Source organism: Telmatherina bonti (assembly GCF_933228915.1).
Source record: "Telmatherina bonti genome assembly, chromosome: 21".
Classification (NCBI taxonomy): domain Eukaryota; kingdom Metazoa; phylum Chordata; class Actinopteri; order Atheriniformes; family Telmatherinidae; genus Telmatherina; species Telmatherina bonti.
Window position 1 is genome coordinate 33780280 of NC_136630.1, and position 21372 is coordinate 33801651.

General features: G+C 43.9%; 1 protein-coding gene across 1 annotated transcript in view; it reads right to left on the reverse strand.

Annotated features, from left to right (window-relative positions):
* The window catches only part of LOC306771501 (protein FAM13C-like), a gene marked incomplete at both ends in the record, with an annotated part of 101689 nt that overhangs the window by 17812 nt on the left and 62505 nt on the right, over positions 1 to 21372 (reverse strand). Inside the window, 5 exons of the mRNA XM_079260667.1 lie at positions 6 to 126; positions 3674 to 3734; positions 3836 to 3917; positions 9861 to 10002; positions 17071 to 17389. Of these exons, the coding sequence (XP_079116793.1) occupies positions 6 to 126; positions 3674 to 3734; positions 3836 to 3917; positions 9861 to 10002; positions 17071 to 17389 (725 nt within the window). The remainder of the gene's footprint in view (positions 1 to 5; positions 127 to 3673; positions 3735 to 3835; positions 3918 to 9860; positions 10003 to 17070; positions 17390 to 21372) is intronic.

A 21372-nucleotide genomic window follows, 5' to 3' on the forward strand; every position in this document is an offset into this window, starting at 1 on the left:
CCCACCTTCATGTTGTCTGGCAGACCAAGGGTCTGCCTCTTCTCCCGCAGACATCTGAACAGAGACTCTACCGTTTCCTCCAGACTGGGCTTGTGCTCTGACACCCCCTGCTGGCTGGAGCCTGACCTGCAAACAATGTGAGACCATCTGATCCTCTAATTTTCAGACATCATGAAGCTAGAATACTGAATATTCATGATGCTGAGCTCAGTGACATAACCAATACACTCCATGTGTCCCCAGTTGTTCAGCTGGCTATTTGTAAGTGTTGGGTTGCATGATGTAATACAATTCCATATGATGTGATACAATAATATGATATGCAATAATACAATTTGATATCATTCAATGTAATATGATGCAATGCATTGCTCTTTACCCTCTTTGGGGTCCTGGAGGGGGCATGGGAGTTTACCCAACCAGTCTACATGTGCTTTGTGGACCTGGAGAAGGCGTTTGACCGTGTCCCCCGGGGGCTCCTGTGGGGGATACTCCGGGAGTATGGGGTACCGGACCCCCTTGTACGAGCTGTCCGGTCCCTGTACGACAGGTGTCAGAGCTTGGTCCACATTGCCGGCAGTAAGTCGGATTCGTTTCCGGTGAGGGTTGGACTCCGCCAAGGCTGTCCTTTATCACCGATTCTGTTCATAACTTATATGGACAGAATTTCTAGGCGCAGCCGAGGGGTTGAGGGGATCCGACTTGGTGGCCTCAGGATTGGGTCCCTGCCTTTTGCAGATGACGTGGTCCTGTTGGCTTCATCTGGTCGTGATCTCCAGCTCTCGCTTGAGCGATTCGCGGCTGAGTGTGAAGCGGCTGGGATGAGAATCAGCACCTCCAAATCTGAGACCATGGTCCTCAGCCGGAATAGGGTGGATTGCCCTCTCTGGGTCGGGGGTCAGGTCCTGCCTCAAGTGGAGGAGTTTAAATATCTCGGGGTCTTGTTCACGAGTGAGGGAAGGATGGAGCGTGAGATCGACAGACGGATCGGTGCGGCGTCTGCAGTAATGTGGACTCTGCGCCGGTCTGTCGTGGTGAAGAAGGAGCTGAGCCAGAAGGCGAAGCTCTCCATTTACCAGTCGATCTACGTTCCTACCCTCACCTATGGTCATGAGCTGTGGGTCGTGACCGAAAGAAGCAGATCTCGTATACAGGCGGCTGAAATGGGTTTCCTCCGCAGGGTGGCCGGGCTCTCCCTTAGAAATAGGGTGAGGAGCTCGGTCATCCGGGAGGAGATCAGAGTAGAGCTTTTGCTGCTCCGACCCCGGATAAGCGGTAGAAAATGGATGGATGGCATTGCAATACCACTAAATACATAACAATTCAATTTGATACCATGCAATATGATACAATGTGATTCCACACCATGCAATTCAATATAATTTGAAATCATTCAATAAGGTTACCATGAGATAGGAAACTATGTGATACCATCTGATATACAATACAATTTCATTTTGTACAATTCTGTTTAATACTATTTAATTAGGTATGACACAATACAATACAACTTTATTTATAAGGTACTTTAAAAAACAACAATGTTGACCAAGGTGCCACATTGTGGGGGGTTAAAAAGAAACAGAATAAGTCACATCTAAAAGCATCTAAAAACAATCAAATAAAAGCATCCATTCATTTTCTGAACCGCTTAATCCAATTCAGGGTCGCAGGGAGGCTGGAGCGTATCCCAGCTGGCTTTGGGCGACAGGCAGGGTACACCCTGGACAGCTCGCCAGTCCATCGCAGGGCCACACAGAGAGACGAACAACCACGCACGCTCACACTCATTCCTAGGGGCAATTTAGAGTAACCAGTTAACCTGACATCATGTCTTTGGATGGTGGGAGGAAGCCGGAGAACCTGGAGAGAACCCACGCATACACGGGGAGAACATGTAAACTCCACACAGAAAGACCACTGACCAAACTGGTCAGCCAAGGATTGAACCAGTGACCTTCTTGCTGTGAGGCCACAGTGCTAACCACTGTGCCACCGTGCAGCCTAAATAAAAGCAATCAAATTAAAACAATCAAAATAAAATCAGATCTAAAAAGCCAACTTATTGTGTGGAAAGCCAGCTTAAACAAACGGGCCTTCAGTACAGATTTAACAGCAGATACAGAGGAGGCCTGTCTAACGTATAAAGGAAGCTCATTCCACAGTTTAGGTGCAAAGGCCCGGTCCCCTCTGAGCTTCCATTTCCTCCTCGGTACTGATGGAAGTAGCTGGTCAGCTGACATGAGAGACCAGAGGGTGTGTAGGGATGGAGGAGCTCAGAGAGGTACCGCGGGGCAGCACCACTCAGACATTTAAAAACAAATAAAAGCAGCTTAGAATGGATCCTAAAGTGCACGGGCAGCCAGTGAAGAGATGATAAAACCGGGGTGATGTGCTCATATCTACGTGTTCCAGTTAAAAGACGTGCAGCTGCATTTTGTACCAGCTGCAGTTGAGATGAAAACGACTGACTCACCCCAAAATAAAGTGCGTTGCAGTAATCCAGCCGGGTGGTTACAAAGGCATGGATTACTGCTTCAAAGTGCAGACGTGCTAAAAGGTGCTTAACTTCCACCAACTGATGGAAGAAACTTGTTTTCACCACTGACCAAATCTGACTTCAAGCTTTAATTCAGAATCCATTTTAAAACCCAGGTTCACAATTTCTGGCTTGTGAAATAAATTAAAATGGTCCAGATTGATCGGTAGTACATCAGCAGACCCGGAAGCAAACATCACCATCTCTGAGAAGCTATGTCTCCTAAGAATTGAGCCCAAAGGGAGTAAATATAAAGAAAACGGAACAGGATCTAGAATGGATCCCTGTGGGACTCCATATTCTAGTGGCGCACTCATAGTCCCCTGGACAAACTGAAAAGCTTCGGTCGTTTAAAGAGGACCTGAACCGATCCAGAGCCACACCTTTTATGCCGACACAATGTTCCAAACGTGAAATTAAAATAATATGATCGGCCGTGTCAAATGCAGCAGTTAAGTCCAGTAAAATAAGGATCACACAGTCACCGGAGTCACATGATAAAAGAATATCATTAAAAACTCTCAGAAGTGCGGATTCAGTACTGTGCATTGATTTAAAACCTGACTGAAAAGTCTCCAGAACATCGTGCTCCTGTGGGTAATACCATCTTATATGATGCAATACGAGACCATGCTTGAGAAAAACACAGAAGTAAAAATCAGAACTCTTTTACAAATTGGAGAGATCTGACTGTAAGTAGGATGAAGACATTGATCAATGGTGCACCACAAAGAAAATCTTGAACGCTAGTTTTCATTGGCATAAGAATGAATGCCGAGACTGTGGTTGAGGATGATTACATCAACAGAAGGAGACCGAGCACCGAGCCTTGAGGAACATCGTGACTGACTGCAGCTGGAAAGGAGGAAGAACTCCCAAAAGTGACAAACTGAGTCCAGGTGAAGAGGAAGTAAGACAGGAGGAAGAAGAAGATGATGATCCAGGAGAATCAGAGTCAGCGGCAACAAGGGGGTGGTAGTTATTTTAATGGGGGTAGTCCCAACAGTGTGTTCCACAGCCTTATTGAAGGGTTCATGCTTGGACAAGTATGGGTGGTTGGAGTTTGGCGGTAGTTCTGGATATGTGATTCACTGAAGAAGGTAGTGTTAAAACATGAATAAGCGAGAAACGTACCTGTGGACATCTGTGGCCTCCTGTTCCTTAGACTCGAACACCGACTGCCTCAGTCTGAGTTCTGCAGAAGAACCAACAGCAGGTCTGTTTAATGATAAAATATCAAAACAAGATTTGTGTTAAATGGTGCTTAACTTGACAAGGATGGTTTTATGGTGTTACCTTTCAGCTGCTTGCGAGCCTTTGCCAGTTCACTCATGACTCTGACCATCTCTGGGTTGGAGTATTTATCATTGTGGGATGGCTGAAATACAACACAAACAGACAGAAATTAGCTAAACTCGGGTATAAAAACAACAATCCACTCACACTTCTGACCAACAACTTGTCACAAACAGCAGATATCCACAGAAATGGTTGAAGGTTAACCCCTTAACCGTCGGCGGCCCGCCCGCGGGCCGTTTTCCGTATTTTTTTTTATATCACACTCGTACAATATGTTAGACGTTTTCTTTTTCAATAAACTGCGCATCACGCACCGGTAGGCTCTTCCCTTCTGACTGACCCCATTTTGGATTGATCCATGGTCCTTCCTTAGCCAATAATACCCACTGAGTGTCAACCTAGGTGGTCTGACCATCACATACGTTTCCGCTTCCAGACCTCGCCCACCAGCTCTGACGCCAGTTCTGACCCCACTGCCGTAAAGCCAATAAAATTCCCGTCACGGCGATGTGCAGCTTCTGTGTGGGATGTAAAACGGCTTCAGGGGGTCCGTGTGTAAACATTTGTGACAACGTGCGTTTGCACCCACGAGGAGGTGGAGGAGTCGTTTACACCCGCGAGGAGGTGGAGGAGTCGTTTACACCCGGGAGGAGGTGGAGGAGTCGTTTACACCCGCGAGGAGGTGGAGGAGTCGTTTACACCCGCGAGGAGGTGGAGGAGTCGTTTACACCCGCGAGGAGGTGAAGGAGTCGTTTACACCCGCGAGGAGGTGGAGGAGTCGTTTACACCCGCGAGGAGGTGGAGGAGTCGTTTACACCTGCGAGGAGGTGGAGGAGTCGTTTACACCCGCGAGGAGGTGAAGGAGTCGTTTACACCCGCGAGGAGGTGGAGGAGTCGTTTACACCCGCGAGGAGGTGGAGGAGTCGTTTACACCTGCGAGGAGGTGGAGGAGTCGTTTACACCCGCGAGGAGGTGGAGGAGTCGTTTACACCCGCGAGGAGGTGAAGGAGTCGTTTACACCCGCGAGGAGGTGGAGGAGTCGTTTACACCCGCGAGGAGGTGGAGGAGTCGTTTACACCTGCGAGGAGGTGGAGGAGTCGTTTACACCCGCGAGGAGGTGGAGGAGTCGTTTACACCCGCGAGGAGGTGGAGGAGTCGTTTACACCCGCGAGGAGGTGAAGGAGTCGTTTACACCCGCGAGGAGGTGGAGGAGTCGTTTACACCCGCGAGGAGGTGGAGGAGTCGTTTACACCTGCGAGGAGGTGGAGGAGTCGTTTACACCCGCGAGGAGGTGGAGGAGTCGTTTACACCTGCGAGGAGGTGGAGGAGTCGTTTACACCCGCGAGGAGGTGGAGGAGTCGTTTACACCCGCGAGGAGGTGAAGGAGTCGTTTACACCCGCGAGGAGGTGGAGGAGTCGTTTACACCCGCGAGGAGGTGGAGGAGTCGTTTACACCTGCGAGGAGGTGGAGGAGTCGTTTACACCCGCGAGGAGGTGGAGGAGTCGTTTACACCCGCGAGGAGGTGGTGGAGTCGTTTACACCCGCGAGGAGGTGGAGGAGTCGTTTACACCTGCGAGGAGGTGGAGGAGTCGTTTACACCCGCGAGGAGGTGGAGGAGTCGTTTACACCCGCGAGGAGGTGGAGGAGTCGTTTACACCTGCGAGGAGGTGGAGGAGTCGTTTACACCCGCGAGGAGGTGGAGGAGTCGTTTACACCTGCGAGGAGGTGGAGGAGTCGTTTACACCCGCGAGGAGGTGGAGGAGTCGTTTACACCCGCGAGGAGGTGGAGGAGTGGTTTACACCCGCGAGGAGGTGGAGGAGTCGTTTACACCCGCGAGGAGGTGGAGGAGTCGTTTACACCCGCGAGGAGGTGGAGGAGTCGTTTACACCTGCGAGGAGGTGGAGGAGTCGTTTACACGGAGGAACAGTGATGTTTACAGAGGCATCCGCGTTGTTTTCTTCCCGTTGTTTCTTACTGTTGCCGTATCTCCAGTGGTTCTGTTGGGTCTGCTAAAGACGTGGTTTGTTAGAAAACTTGGGGTCTCGGCTCTAAAACGTCAGACCCCGGACCGGGGGAACCGTTTCGTTCAGTCCGAGTGTGCGTGAAGCAAAAAGAGCAGCGATGAAAGAGACGCAGCGGTTCAACACCTCTATTTCCCTCCAGTTGTAAACATTTGTTCATAAATACAAAATCATCAGGGGCGGCTGGTATAAGTGGGCTAGCAGGGCTTAGCCCTCCCTAGATTTTTCAGTAAATATGAGAAATTGATTAATTAATTAAAACTCTGAACAGATTATTTTAATTCTCGATCAGTCAACAACATCTCCAAAACAAAATCTGATGTAAAAACACAAAAAAAAGAAAGAAAAGAAAAAAATAAAAGAAATGATCATTTACAGCCCAAGTAGCACGACACAATTTCACTTGACTTAGCGTTGACATGAGTGACAAGTCGTCTGATACGCCCCCTTCATTTGCTTCTGGTTTGGGCTAAATCTCTGCAGCCCAAAGCAGGGAGCTTTGAACCAATGAGTCGACTTGATGCGAGCAAAAAAGTTCAGCTAGATAATGTGGAGCCAGACTTGGAGAAATGGCGGAAATCAGCGCTAACGAGGTGGAGTATTTGCTTTCACCACCATTTTCATCAATGCCTTTAGAAGAAAAACTTGAAGTGAAGAAAGTGGGACCTCATCATCCAAATTACACAGAAAGAAAAGCTCCAAAATGGCCGCTTTTGTGTAACTTGGTTTCAGAGGAAAGACTGGCTAACAGCTAGCCAAACTAAAAAGTCACTTTTCTGTTTCCCTTGCTTACTTTTTGGAGGAGACACAGCTTGGACTCAGCAAGTTATCGTGGATCTAAAACATTTGTCGGATAAAATAAGAAAACACGAATGCAGCACAAGTCACATCGGAAATGGCGTAAATTTAGCGGGGAACACGAGCTGCTTTACGTGGATCTGATGAATCTTCCACTTCGCTGAATCGGGCGTGTTTCTGGATCTTGTTGACCAGTTCTCCGTTTAGATAGCCAGTTAGCTGATCACCTGACTAACACACAAAGTACACAACAAAAACCAGTCGGAATGAGCTGCTTGACTGCATGCTATCAGTTTATGAAAATCAACTGGCTGATGAAATTTCTCCAGCAGCATTTGTGGCAGTGCCAGCCGATGAGACGACAGATGCGTGAGCCAGCGCGTGATCGTGCTCCGGTACATCACGGAATGTTCTGCTGTTTTTCTCCACTAATAGACAGAACTGCAGAGGGACTTGGAAAGGTTCTGAAAGAAAACCTCCAGCCATATAAAGTAGAAAGTAGACTCATCACACAGACCGCTGCAGGAGCTGCAGTAACGAGCGGCGCTGCGTCAGGCTCCAGGCCGCATGAGGAGAGACGTTTCCTCATGCGCACTTTGTCCACTGTTATGCCCACCAGTTGAACCTAATGATTCAACAGGCCTGCTCACACCGATCAGAATAGTTTTTGCAAATTGAACCGCATTTGCAACATTTTTTGCCAAGAGAACAGCTGTTCTAGACGAAGTTTGCGGCAGAAGGATTCCTGCTTCGGGACAAACCAGGTGGAACAGTCGCACAGTCCACACAGTCAGACCTGGGACAGTCCAACAGCGTTACTGGAGGATGAAAACTTTCTTTTCTTTTTATGGTTTCTTCACATGATATGATCATATGATATGGTTTCATGTTGATATTCTCTGCAACATTCTTCAGAAACGACCCACTGATGCGGTGAATCCAGGACAAGCAGCTGCAGAAGTCCGACTGCGTGGCGGCGGCCGCTCAGTGCTGCAGCACGGTGATCCAGCAAAGCCCCACACCTAATGTCGTCTGAACTGATGAACCCTGAGCTGTTTTCACAGTTTCAGGCCAGTTTCCCCCAAAAACAACTGGATGTGAACATTTCCCAATGATCTGCAAGGAGAAACCTGAGGGTCATGTACAGCAGTGCAGAGTTGGAGAAGTTAACATCTGTAATGACACTTTTGAAGATGTTGACAGAGAATGATCTTCAAAACACTTTCTCTGAAACTCTGAAACTGACGCACCGTCACCCCCCCATGACATCCACAGAGTCAGAGAGCTGCTTCAGTACCCTGAAGAGGAGAAAGTCTTTTCTGAGAAGTAACGTGGGACAGGAAAGACTAAACACACTGGCATGCTTCCTGTTGAGCGGGCCTTCATCCAGAAATGACCTGACTTCACTGAAAAGGTGATCAACCTGTTTGCATGACAGAAAAATGGCCGTGCTGAAGGTAGACCATCCTTCTTCATATCTCAACACAGATCCCACAGGCCTGTTTTTTCCACTATGTCCATTACCTGTTTCTCTTATAACATGTCAGTTTTTACTGGAGTTTTTTTCTACTGCCGTCGAGCTTCTGGGACTTTTTGAACCTTGTAGTCTGTGTGTGTGTGAAAGAGAGGGGGGGGTGCATTGATTCATTTCGCTGATAATAGTGTTTTGTTAAAAAGGTAGTTCTTTATAATACTGTTGTGAAACCTTAAACCTTGTTCCGTATCCTGTGATGGGAAAGCTATAAAGTGAAAATGAGCTCTGTGGGCTTCAGTTAGCCCTCCCACCCGATGTCACCACCAGCCGTCACTGAAAATCATAGAAAGAAAATAAGCTGCTGCTGATTTATCTGCGTGTGTGTGGACCGCTTCCATACTCTGTGTGTGCATGCGTGCAGCGATGCGTGTCTGTTAGAACATACACTTATTACAGTCGCAGGACTAATGTGGGATAAAAACTTCTTGTTTGTCTTTATTAGTCTGTCATGTGATGGTGATGGAAACCCAGCAGCTCTTCAGATGAAGAAGGAGCAGCTCCTTCCAGAGGAAGACTACATTCCTGCCCTTCAGACCACCAGGACCCCTGCTCATCATAACAGCTACATATTCTGCTCTCCTGCTTTTTTACTTTTTTTTTTTTTTTAACATTATTTATCAGACAATAGTTCAAAACACAAATATCCACTAACATAAATATGTAAATTGTATTGTGTTCTGGTGTTTTTATTATTACATTTTATTACATGACATAACATGGCATTATATTGTTTACATATATAAACATGATGACCATAAAACTTATTCTGACTCTTTTATTATAATGCACAGTAGAAAAAATAAGCTTTTAGGGTGTTTATGCATCACCTGGTGAATGTCAATAATACTGATAGTAAATATGAATAAACAGCAATATTCCTCTTGATACCACCTTTCATTAGAGTCTCATTGATGACTGTATGTTGAAGTGTTCTGGAGTTATAGCTTATTGAAGTTGGAGACTCCAAATGGCCATAATAATTTATGCTGTTATTGTCAGCTAATTTTAACTGGTCATAGGAAAGGCTTCAGGCTACAGCTCCATCTGATTTTCCAGTCCATATCTCCATCTCTCCATGTGCAGCATGTTGACAAAGTAGAAGAGAAATTCAAAGGAGGGAAAAAACCTAAAATTTCCTTATGTTCCAACTTCAATAACTTTATGCTGCTTACAGTTAGAATACATCTGAAAGCTCAGGGTAAAACTTTACAGTGTTTTCTTTAAAAAGTGACCATGCTTTTGAATCTACTCCAAAGGGTTCAAGAACAGCGTCTACTTTAATTTGGGTTTGTCTTTTTCAGGCCCATTTGGCATTTTGGAGGGTGACTGTTAAGGGGTTAAACATGTCAGAGTTCATGTTCCTGGTTCTGTAACAGAATTCAGGGAAACTTTCAGTAAAATAGACCAATGGAGTCTACATCAGTAACAGATAAAAGTTTCAACGTTTTTAGATTTTAGATTTTAGAAAATGGCCAACATTTCTTCATGAGTGTCATACCTGCATTCCATCTGATGGCCAACAGGGGGCAGCATCTTGGAGAGTATAACTTCGCATTTGGTTTGTAAATGTATCACATTTTCATGATAAAGACTTAAAGTTAGTCAGAGAAAGGTTATGCTCTGTATATAGTCCAGGTGAAGACTGAAGTTTAAAGATGTGAACTCACTTTGTAGTTCAACTCCAGCTCAAACTGCTCCTCAAACTTGCGAACTCGCTTCTTCAAGGTTTGAATGTGTCTGGTGAGGAAGGGGATCGATGGAGGACACTCACCCTCTGAACCCTCTGTTTTGTCCACTCGATCCCGACGCCTAGTCACAAAAAAAACATAAAATTCAGATTTATTACAGTTCTGGGTGTGATAGAGTCAACCAAGTAGTGGAAACATTTCTCAGTGATTTTGCTTTATATTGACATGAAGAAGCATCCCACATATCCCTCTGACTTCTGATGTTGGCCAGATTGTCTGGTTGAATTCTGCTGCTCACAGGATATTTTCTTTTTTCAACATTATACCATACGATGAGTTTTGATAGAATGTGTATTGGTCTGCAGAAATGATTCCAGCATGGAGCAGATGTCTGCTCGTATCGATGGAAACTGACCCCCCCGACATCAGGCTGTTTGGAGTTGCCAGCGTGAGACCAATCATGCACTCAAAGTTGGAAGGAAAATTTTATCCTGGCCTGAAACCCAAATAATCAATCTTTTCTGGATTCGGCTCCCCCGAAGGCCTTTGGGCCGGTACAAGCTCTGTCCAAAACCTTCCCCCATATCCACATGGACTGTTGCACCTGGCTGTGGTCCACACACACCCTAGACTCACCTATCCCAGCAGCCTTCAGGCCAGAGGCAGGCTACACCCTGGACAGATCGCCAGTCTGATCTGTATTTCATCTGTATTTCCCTGCTTGTTTTTCCCAGTTTCAGCCAGCCAAGCCTGCCTCCTGCCTTGGAGTTTCAGCCAGCACTTTCATTCTCAGCCCATCATCTAGCACATCATGCAACCTGGGACCAAATAAAAAGAACCTGGTTGAGAAGTATTTGTTTTCTTGACTTTGTGGAGGCTCCTGTCAACTTCACAATTCCTCAACAAGGAGGTGAAAAGCTGCACGGGTACATGCACATGCATGACTTTTCACTGGATTGTTTCAGATTCAGATTCAAATTCAGAAACTTTATTGTCATTGAACCAGTCGGCACAACAAAATTAATTCCAGTCCAAGACGTAGACATACAACATACATATGACATAACCAGGATCAGGCAGACTGAGGCAGCAGCCTCGAAAGCGGCACAGCTTTTTATGCAGAATGAGGAAAAGATGACATGAGGAAGGATGGGTGAGTGTTGGATAATAAGAAGTATCTCTACACTTCACCTAAAGGAGGAAGGATAAAGATGCAACAAACAAACACACCTGTAAACATTTAGAGCTGAGTTCAGTTTAAGTTCCACAGGCCTGAGAAAGGGAGGGTGGTTAGGAGGGGGGGCTGAGCATCAGACAGCATTACATTCCAGGAGACGTGATAACCAGCCTGCCCAAGGCCAGTCAGGGAGCCAGATCCAGATAACAGCTTTGTTTTGGGTCAAGCTAAGCTTCGCTTGGCTCAGCTTTGAGTCCTTAGTGGTCTCTGTCGGACTCAGAAACAGCCGAACCAGGGTCAGTTTCCACCAAAACCGAGCAACCGCTTCTCCATGATGTTTCCCACTTACAGATGAGCTCCAGAACCACGACCAGCCGCCAGGTCAGGCAGCTGACAGTCCGGGTGGTAGTGGGCTACCTCCTCACAAACAGTACATACTCAGGTTGCAAATGCACCAGATTATGATCAGACTTTCCTAATGGAGGTAAGGGTGTGGCTGTGTATGCGTCCTGGGTGTCTGCATATCGTAAGAAGGTGATGCTGAGTGTCTGTTGGTGATTTTAATCAGTAAACAAGTAAACAACAACATCATCATACAGGAAGCAGCTTGCAGTGAAATACAAAAACCATGAAGTAGGTCACGAACACATTTGGACCCTGAGCTTCAGGCTGTGGCTCTGAAAAATGAAGATGACGATGATGAAGGATGGATTATATAAGGTATCTTCATGCAGCAGACACAAGGAGGTCAAATTGAAAACTGTTCATCAGGGCAAAATTCTCAAATCAGACCTCATCCAGATTTTCTGTACAGACCATGTGACAGTACCAACAACACGTTTTCCTAATAACAAACCCTGAATTTAGATCTACATCAAGATGGACCCCATGTTAGCTCCCAGATCAATTAATCACTAGCTTCAGCATCAACAGATTAGAATCCAACAGATTAAATAATCCTGGACCTAGAAACATCCAGCCTAAACCCTGCAGTCACATCAGGACCAATCATCCAAGTCCAGTCCTATGTGGGTCCTATGAGTAGTTAGGGCTGGTCAAACAGGAACAATAGGATCTCTTTGGACCACCTGTAGGAATTTTACTGTGTATACTGAGAGATGATACATTATGATACAATACAGGACGTAAAGACAAGATGAGACAAAATAATATGGCGCAGTACAATACGGTACGATATGGTACAATATGGTATGATACGGTACGATACGGTATGATTTGGTACGATATGGTACAATATGGTACGATACGGTACGATCTGGTACAATATGCTACGATATGGTATGATATGGTACGATATGGCACGATACGGTATGATATGGTACGATATGGTATGATATGGTACGATATGGTACAATATGGTATGATGTGGAATGACATGGTATGGTATGATATGGTACGATATGGTACGATACGGTACGATATGGTATGGTATGATAAGCTACGATATTGTACGATACGGTACAATATGGTACAATATGGTACGATATGGTACAATACGATACGATATGGTAAAATATGGTACAATATGGTATGATATGGTACAATACGGTACGATATGGTACGATATCGTATGACACAGTACGATATGGTACGATATCGCATGATAGGGTACGATATGGTACGATACTGTATGATATGGTATGATATGATACAATACTGTATAATATGGTACGATACGGTATGATATGGTATTATATGGTACGATATGGTACAATACTGTATGATATGGTACGATACAGTACGATACGGTACGATATGGTACGATATGGTACAATACGGTACAATACAGTACGATACGGTACGATGCGGTACAATATGGTACGATATCGTATGATACGGTACGATATGGTACGATACTGTATGATATGGTACGATATATGGTATGATATGGTATGATACGGTACGATATGGTACGATACGGTACGATATGGTACAATATGGTATGATATGGTACAATATGGTACGATATTGTATGATATGGTACGATATGGTATAATACTGTATGATATGGTACGATACGGTATGATATGGTATGATATGGTATGATACGGTACGATATGGTACGATACGGTACGATATGGTACAATATGGTATGATATGGTACAATATGGTACAATATCGTATGATATGGTACGATATGGTATAATACTGTATGATATGGTACGATACGGTATGATATGGTATGATATGGTATGATACGGTACGATATGGTACGATATGGTACGATATGGTACAATATGGTATGATATGGTACAATGTGGTACAATATGGTACAATATGGTATGATATGGTACGATGCAGTACGATATAGCACGATATCGCATGATACGGTGAGATATGGTACGATACTGTATGATATGGTATGATATGGTACGATATGGTACAATACTGTATGATATGGTACAATACTGTATGATATGGTACGATACGGTACATACGGTACGATATGGTACGATATGGTACAATATGGTACAATACGGTACGATGCGGTACGATGCGGTGAGATATGGTACGATATCGTATGATACGGTACGATATGGTACGATACTGTATGATGTGGTAGGATATGGTACAATACTGTATGATATGGTACGATACAGTATGATATGGTATGATATGGAACGAAATGGTACGATATGGTATGATATGGTATGATATGGTACGATATGGTACAATATGGTGCGATATGGTACAATACGAAACGATATGGTACAATATGGTACAATATGGTATGATATGGTACGATGTGGTACGATATAGCACAATATCGTATGATACAGTAAGATATGGTACGATATCGTATGATACGGTACGATATGGTATGATACTGTATGATGTGGTACGATATCGTATGATACGGTACGATATGGTACGATACTGTATGATGTGGTACGATATGGTACAATACTGTATGATATGGTACGATATGGTATGATATGGTATGATATGGTACGAAATGGTACGATATGGTATGATATGGTACGATATGGTACGATATCGCATGATAGGGTACGATATGGTACGATACTGTATGATATGGTATGATATGATACAATACTGTATAATATGGTACGATACGGTATGATATGGTATTATATGGTACGATATGGTACAATACTGTATGATATGGTACGATACAGTACGATACGGTATGATATGGTACGATATGGTACAATACGGTACAATACGGTACAATACAGTACGATACGGTACGATGCGGTACAATATGGTACGATATCGTATGATACGGTACGATATGGTACGATACTGTATGATATGGTACGATATATGGTATGATATGGTATGATACGGTACGATATGGTACGATACGGTACGATATGGTACAAAATGGTATGATATGGTACAATATGGTACGATATTGTATGATATGGTACGATATGGTATAATACTGTATGATATGGTACGATACGGTATGATATGGTATGATATGGTATGATACGGTACGATATGGTACGATACGGTACGATATGGTACAATATGGTATGATATGGTACAATATGGTACAATATCGTATGATATGGTACGATATGGTATAATACTGTATGATATGGTACGATACGGTATGATATGGTATGATATGGTATGATACGGTACGATATGGTACGATATGGTACGATATGGTACAATATGGTATGATATGGTACAATATGGTACAATATGGTACAATATGGTATGATATGGTACGATGCAGTACGATATAGCACGATATCGCATGATACGGTGAGATATGGTACGATACTGTATGATATGGTATGATATGGTACGATATGGTACAATACTGTATGATATGGTACGATACGGTACATACGGTACGATATGGTACGATATGGTACAATATGGTACAATACGGTACGATACGGTACGATGCGGTGAGATATGGTACGATATCGTATGATACGGTACGATATGGTACGATACTGTATGATGTGGTAGGATATGGTACAATACTGTATGATATGGTACGATACAGTATGATATGGTATGATATGGAACGAAATGGTACGATATGGTATGATATGGTATGATATGGTACGATATGGTACAATATGGTACGATATAGTACAATACGAAACAATATGGTACAATATGGTACAATATGGTATGATATGGTACGATGTGGTACGATATAGCACAATATCGTATGATACAGTAAGATATGGTACGATATGGTATGATACGGTACGATATGGTATGATACTGTATGATGTGGTACGATATCGTATGATACGGTACGATATGGTACGATACTGTATGATGTGGTACGATATGGTACAATACTGTATGATATGGTACGATACGGTATGATATGGTATGATATGGTACGAAATGGTACGATATGGTATGATATGGTACGATATGGTACGATACGGTACAATATGGTACAATACGGTATGATACGGTATGATATGGTACAATATGGTACAATACGGTATGATACGGTATGATATGGTACGATATTGTATGATACGGTACGATATGGTACGATACTGTATGATATGGTACGATATGGTACGATACGGCACAATACGGCACGATACAGTACGATATGGTACGATGCGGTACGATATGGTACAATATGTTATGATATGGTACAATATGGTACGATATGGTACAATACTGTATGATACGGTACGATATGGTACGATACTGTATGATATGGTACGATATGGTACGATACGGCACAATACGGCACGATACAGTACGATATGGTACGATGCGGTACGATATGGTACAATATGTTATGATATGGTACAATATGGTACGATATGGTACAATACGAGACGATATGGTACAATATGGTATGATATGGTACGATGCGGTACGATATAGCACAATATCGTATGATACGATAAGATATGGTACGATACTGTATGATGTGGTACGATATGGTACAATACTGTATGACATGGTATGATACGGTATGATATGGTATGATATGGTACGATATGGTACGATACGGCACAATACGGCACGATACGGTACGATATAGTACGATGCGGTACGGTATGGTACAATATGTTATGATATGGTACAATATGGTACGATATGGTACAATACGAGACGCTATGGTACAATATGGTATGATATGGTACGATGCGGTACGATATAGCACGATATCGTATGATACGATAAGATATGGTACGATATGGTACGATATGGTACAATACTGTATGATATGGTATGATACGGTACGATACGGTACGATACGGTACGATATGGTACGATATGGTACAATACGGTATGATACCGTACGATATGGTATGACATCGTATGATACGGTACCATATGGTACGATACTGTATGATGTGGTACGATACGGTACGATACGGTACGATACGGTACGATACGGTACGATACGGTACGATACGGTACGATACAGTACGATACGGTACGATACGGTACGACGCGGTACGATGCGGTATGATGCGGTACGATATGGGACAATATGGTATAATATGGTACAATATGGTACGATATGGTACAATACGGTCCTATATGGTACAAAATGGTACAATATGGCATGATATGGTAAGATACGGTACGATATGGTACGATATGGTACGATATGGTACAATACGGTACGATACGGTATTGATGCGGTACGATATGGTATGATATCGCATGATACAGTACGATATGGTACGATACTGTATGATATGGTACGATATGATACAATACTGTATGATATGGGACGATATGATACAATACTGTATGATATGGTACGATACAGTTTGATATGGTATGATATGGTTCAGTACGGTACGATACGGTATGATATGGTACGATACGGAACGATGCGGTACCAAATGGGTCAATCCAGTACGATGTATTATGATACAATTTATACAATATGAAATGATACAGTACTATACAGGACAGGATAATAGTGATATTATAAAACCATAAAACAAGTTAATGGTAAACAGACGTAGAAATCAGTAAACAAATAAACAAAGACAGGGTGCTTACAGGATGTACTGCTGACTGCATGGTGGTGACGGTGCTGAATCCGGGTCGGAGTTGAATCTTAGGCTGTGACTGGGGCAGCGAGGAGATGGCAGGGGGCTGGGAAGCCCTGCCAGCAGCTGGAGGAGAGCTCCACCTCCCCCACCTCCTCCTCCCCCTGATCCATCTCCTCCCCCTTCCTCACCTCCCGCACTGCTCCTCTGTGGGGAGTGGTGAGGACTGGGGAGTAAATCTGGTGTTGGAGGCTGCGGGCCCGGCTGTAGGCTGGTTAGGGGTTGGTGTCGGGGTGATTGTGGAGGTCTGGTCGGGAAGGGCAGCCGCTCTGCACAAACACAAGGTTACATACAGTAGTTTATATAAACAATATATAGAAAATGAGTTGTTTAAATAATCAACATGTAGAAAGCAAGTCCTTTGCATATCCAACAGGTAGAAAACTAGTTGTTGATGTAAACAGCATCTTTATTTGATGATACAAAGAATAGAGTTTATTCCACATTATTTCAGATTATTCCAGATCATTGAGTGATGATCAACTGTCACTTATCTGATCACATGATCTACAAGTCTGACCAATCCCAGAGGAACCAGGAACAGACAAAACTCTAACATGGACACTTCCAGGGTAAAAAAAACAGGAAAAAGAAAAAAAACAACAATTTAGGATTAAATAAACCACATCCATCCATCCATCCATCCATCCATCCACTCCTCATACTGGACCATTGCTCCTAACTGGCAGGATGAACCAGAGTTGTGTCAACACTCTTTGTCATAAAGACCCATCGTTTGTTCCACTTTCTTTAGTTTAATCTGAAAAGAACCGGGACATGAACCAGGACCTGAGAGATGCATGTGGAGCTACAGCTGATCCATCTATTGTTGGCTGAAGCCTCAAGAAAAATTGTCTCCATGGGAACATGACTACAGAGACTGAGGAATGTCGGATGACCCAAGAACTCGACTGAAAACTCATGGAAACAGGTCACCCCTGACCAGAACCTAGACCTCAGCAAGTCTGAAGGAAGAACAGATCCTCCCTCTAATCTGGACCCTGGAACAGGAGGGTCTCATGGAGGTATAGATCATGCCCAGAACCTGAACCATAACAGGTCGGATGGGATGATGGATAGCCCCCTCCCATACCTACCAAGTCTCACACATTGACCGCGAGATTCAAGCACTCTCACACCAAACCACAATTTTCTCAGCTGGAAAATTCTTTTCTTTTTTTTAAATTTAGCTCACATTAAAATGGTTCTGAGTTATCTTTGATCTATCTGTTGAGCCTGGAGAAAAAAAGATTCGTGATCAACAAATTATGCCTTCAGGCAGTGTTGTAGTGGTCCATCAAGAAGTGGCTATACTTTAAATTTTTTGTCCTTGTTTTAAAATTAGAAAAAAAAGTAGCCCAAAAAAATGCTGTTTCAGAAAAAGTGACATGTAGGATTTAATCTACTTAAAAAATCCATCAGAATATCTGCTCATTGTCATATCATTTCTGCTCTTCGGTTCCAGGGAGGAAGAGTTATGAAATAATAAACCAATACTGTCACACAGACTAGTGAGACTAAACTAAGCTTTACTAAGGATTGGTTTAAAGGTTTTTTTAGTTGTATATTTAGTTGTATATATTTAGCTAGCTTCAGGATAAACTCTGTTCAGTTTACCCAGCAGCAGCTAGCTGCAGCTAGCTTCAGGGTAAACTCTCTTCAGTTTACCCAGCAGCAGCTAGCTTCAGGGTAAGCTCCCTTCAGTTTACCCAGCAGCAGCTAGCTGCAGAAAGCTTCAGGATAAACTCTCTTCAGTTTACCCAGCAGCAGCTAGCTGCAGCAAGCTTCAGGATAAACTCTCTTCAGTTTACCCAGCAGCAGCTAGCTTCAGGGTAAACTCCCTTCAGTTTACCCAGCAGAAGCTAGCTGCAGCTAGCTTTAGGGTAAGCTCCCTTCAGTTTACCCAGCAGCAGCTAGCTGCAGATAGCTTCAGGGTAAACTCCCTTCAGTTTACCCATCAGCAGCTAGCTTCAGGTTAAACTCCCTTCAGTTTACCCAGCAGCAGCTAGCTTCAGGGTAAACTCTCTTCAGTTTACCCAGCAGCAGCTAGCTTCAGGGTAAACTCCCTTCAGTTTACCCAGCAGAAGCTAGCTGCAGCTAGCTTTAGGGTAAGCTCCCTTCAGTTTACCCAGCAGCAGCTAGCTGCAGATAGCTTCAGGGTAAACTCCCTTCAGTTTACCCATCAGCAGCTAGCTTCAGGTTAAACTCCCTTCAGTTTACCCAGCAGCAGCTAGCTTCAGGGTAAACTCCCTTCAGTTTACCCAGCAGCAGCTAGCTGTAGCTAGCTTCAGGGTAAGCTCCCTTCAGTTTACCCAGCAGCAGCTAGCTGCAGCTAGCTTCAGGTTAAACTCTCTTCAGTTTACCCAGCAGCAGCTAGCTTCAGGTTAAACTCTCTTCAGTTTACCCAGCAGCAGCTAGTTGGCTTTTTCTTTTTCTGCGGATTTGATTTAAGGAGGCAAGGTGTTTGAAGGGCAGCTGGCACCTCTTGTCCCTGTCTAAAACCAAATTCGCCCTTTTCCACAGATGAGCGCTGCAGAGAAAAGTGCTTTATAAATAAAGTTTGATTTGGTTTGGATGTTGTCTTTTTTAAATGCTTTTTCCTTTGGGTTGATGACTATAGATTGAAAACAAATAACTTGCAAATGCAACTTTCTTTAATTAGGTTTTCCACCTGATCCCCTTCCATTGGCCGCAGGAGCACCCTAACCGTGACCCTAACCATGACCCACTGAACAACGAGTTCCTAGAATACCAGGTAATGCCGACACCACCGCTGCAGAACACAGAGGAAGTTCAGATGCAGAGCTTCTGGATTAAAAAGGCAACAAAAAACAAGATACGAACTATTCCTGCACTCCAAGAACTCAGTAGAGTTACTTTTCAAGCATCATTGTCCTCCGTGTTGCCTGAGGAACAGTAGAAGTAGAAAAAAAGCTTGATGTATGATGAACAAAGCAGAGCGCTGGAGGATTTAATGTACCGCACAAAAGAAAAGCACGAGACAACAAGTGGGGAGAAAACATTATATTCAACTAATAATGAACGAGGAATAAATTAAATAAAACCTAAACTAACAATAATTTACAGGAGTTTTGATTCTTTATGTGAACTTTAAACATACAGTGGAGAACAGAAGCTGTTTGCTGACAGACAGCTAATACATGTAAAAACCCAACAACATGAGAAAAACTATTGAAACATTGAAATGTATTTCACATCAGAAATTTTACATGTACTTTGGATTTCTGACTAAAACGGTTGGCAAATTTATTTAAATGAAGAAAGAAGGACATGCAGGGTCGTTTCAGCCACACGCCACAAGCTGCATGTCAGCATGTTCTCTGCTTTTGTTTGTGTTATGTGTATGTGGTGCCATTTCTGTCTGTCATTTTATGGCGCAAGAGCCTCCCACTAAACATTAGACGTCTGGGGTCTCATTTACGAAGCTGTCGCACAAAACCCGGCATACGCCAATTATAGTCAACTTTTGGGATTTCTGAAACCAGGACTTGGCTGTAAAACGTCCCGACCTCCACGCCAACTCTGACCCCGGCGTACGACAACATCTGGAGAAACAGGAAACGGCAACACCAAAGGCCGAGAATAAAACCAAAAAAAATGGTGTGAAATTTGATACGTGTTCAAAATCAAATACCAAAAACCTTTTCGCAGAAAGCCGTACATTAACAGTATTTGCAAAATAAAAAACCCCCCAAAAAAACGCACATTTGATTCCTCCAGCACGTAAAACGTCCAGCAGGAAAATGTTCTGAAACCAAGCAGTTCTACATGTTAGAAAAGCCACATCACACAGTTAATAAGTCGTACAGAAGCTGCCGTACTAATAAAGCTCTACATGAAGACCTGCAGGTAAAAGGAGGCGGTCGCCATGACAACAGCCCATCATCAGGCTGCTCAGGTGTTTCCTCCACCTGCAGATACAGAACATGAAGTGATGGTTGGATATAAAATGCTCCCCAACGTGGCTTATCTGTCCCTGCTGGTGGACATGGAACATGGAGAGTCTGGACTCCAGTCCGGCACCTTCCAAAGGGAAGGGACTGACAGGTCGGGTCCGCTCCTTTTCCCAACCCAGAGCAGAGGAACAGAACGATGTTCTCCACAGCCAGACGTGGTGTAGCGGCCATCGGGCAGATGGAGGCAGGTGGAGGTGCCTCCATGCCCAGGAGGAAACCTGTTGTACAGCTGCAGATGTGTGCAGATAGTGGAGACGCTACATAACATGCTACTA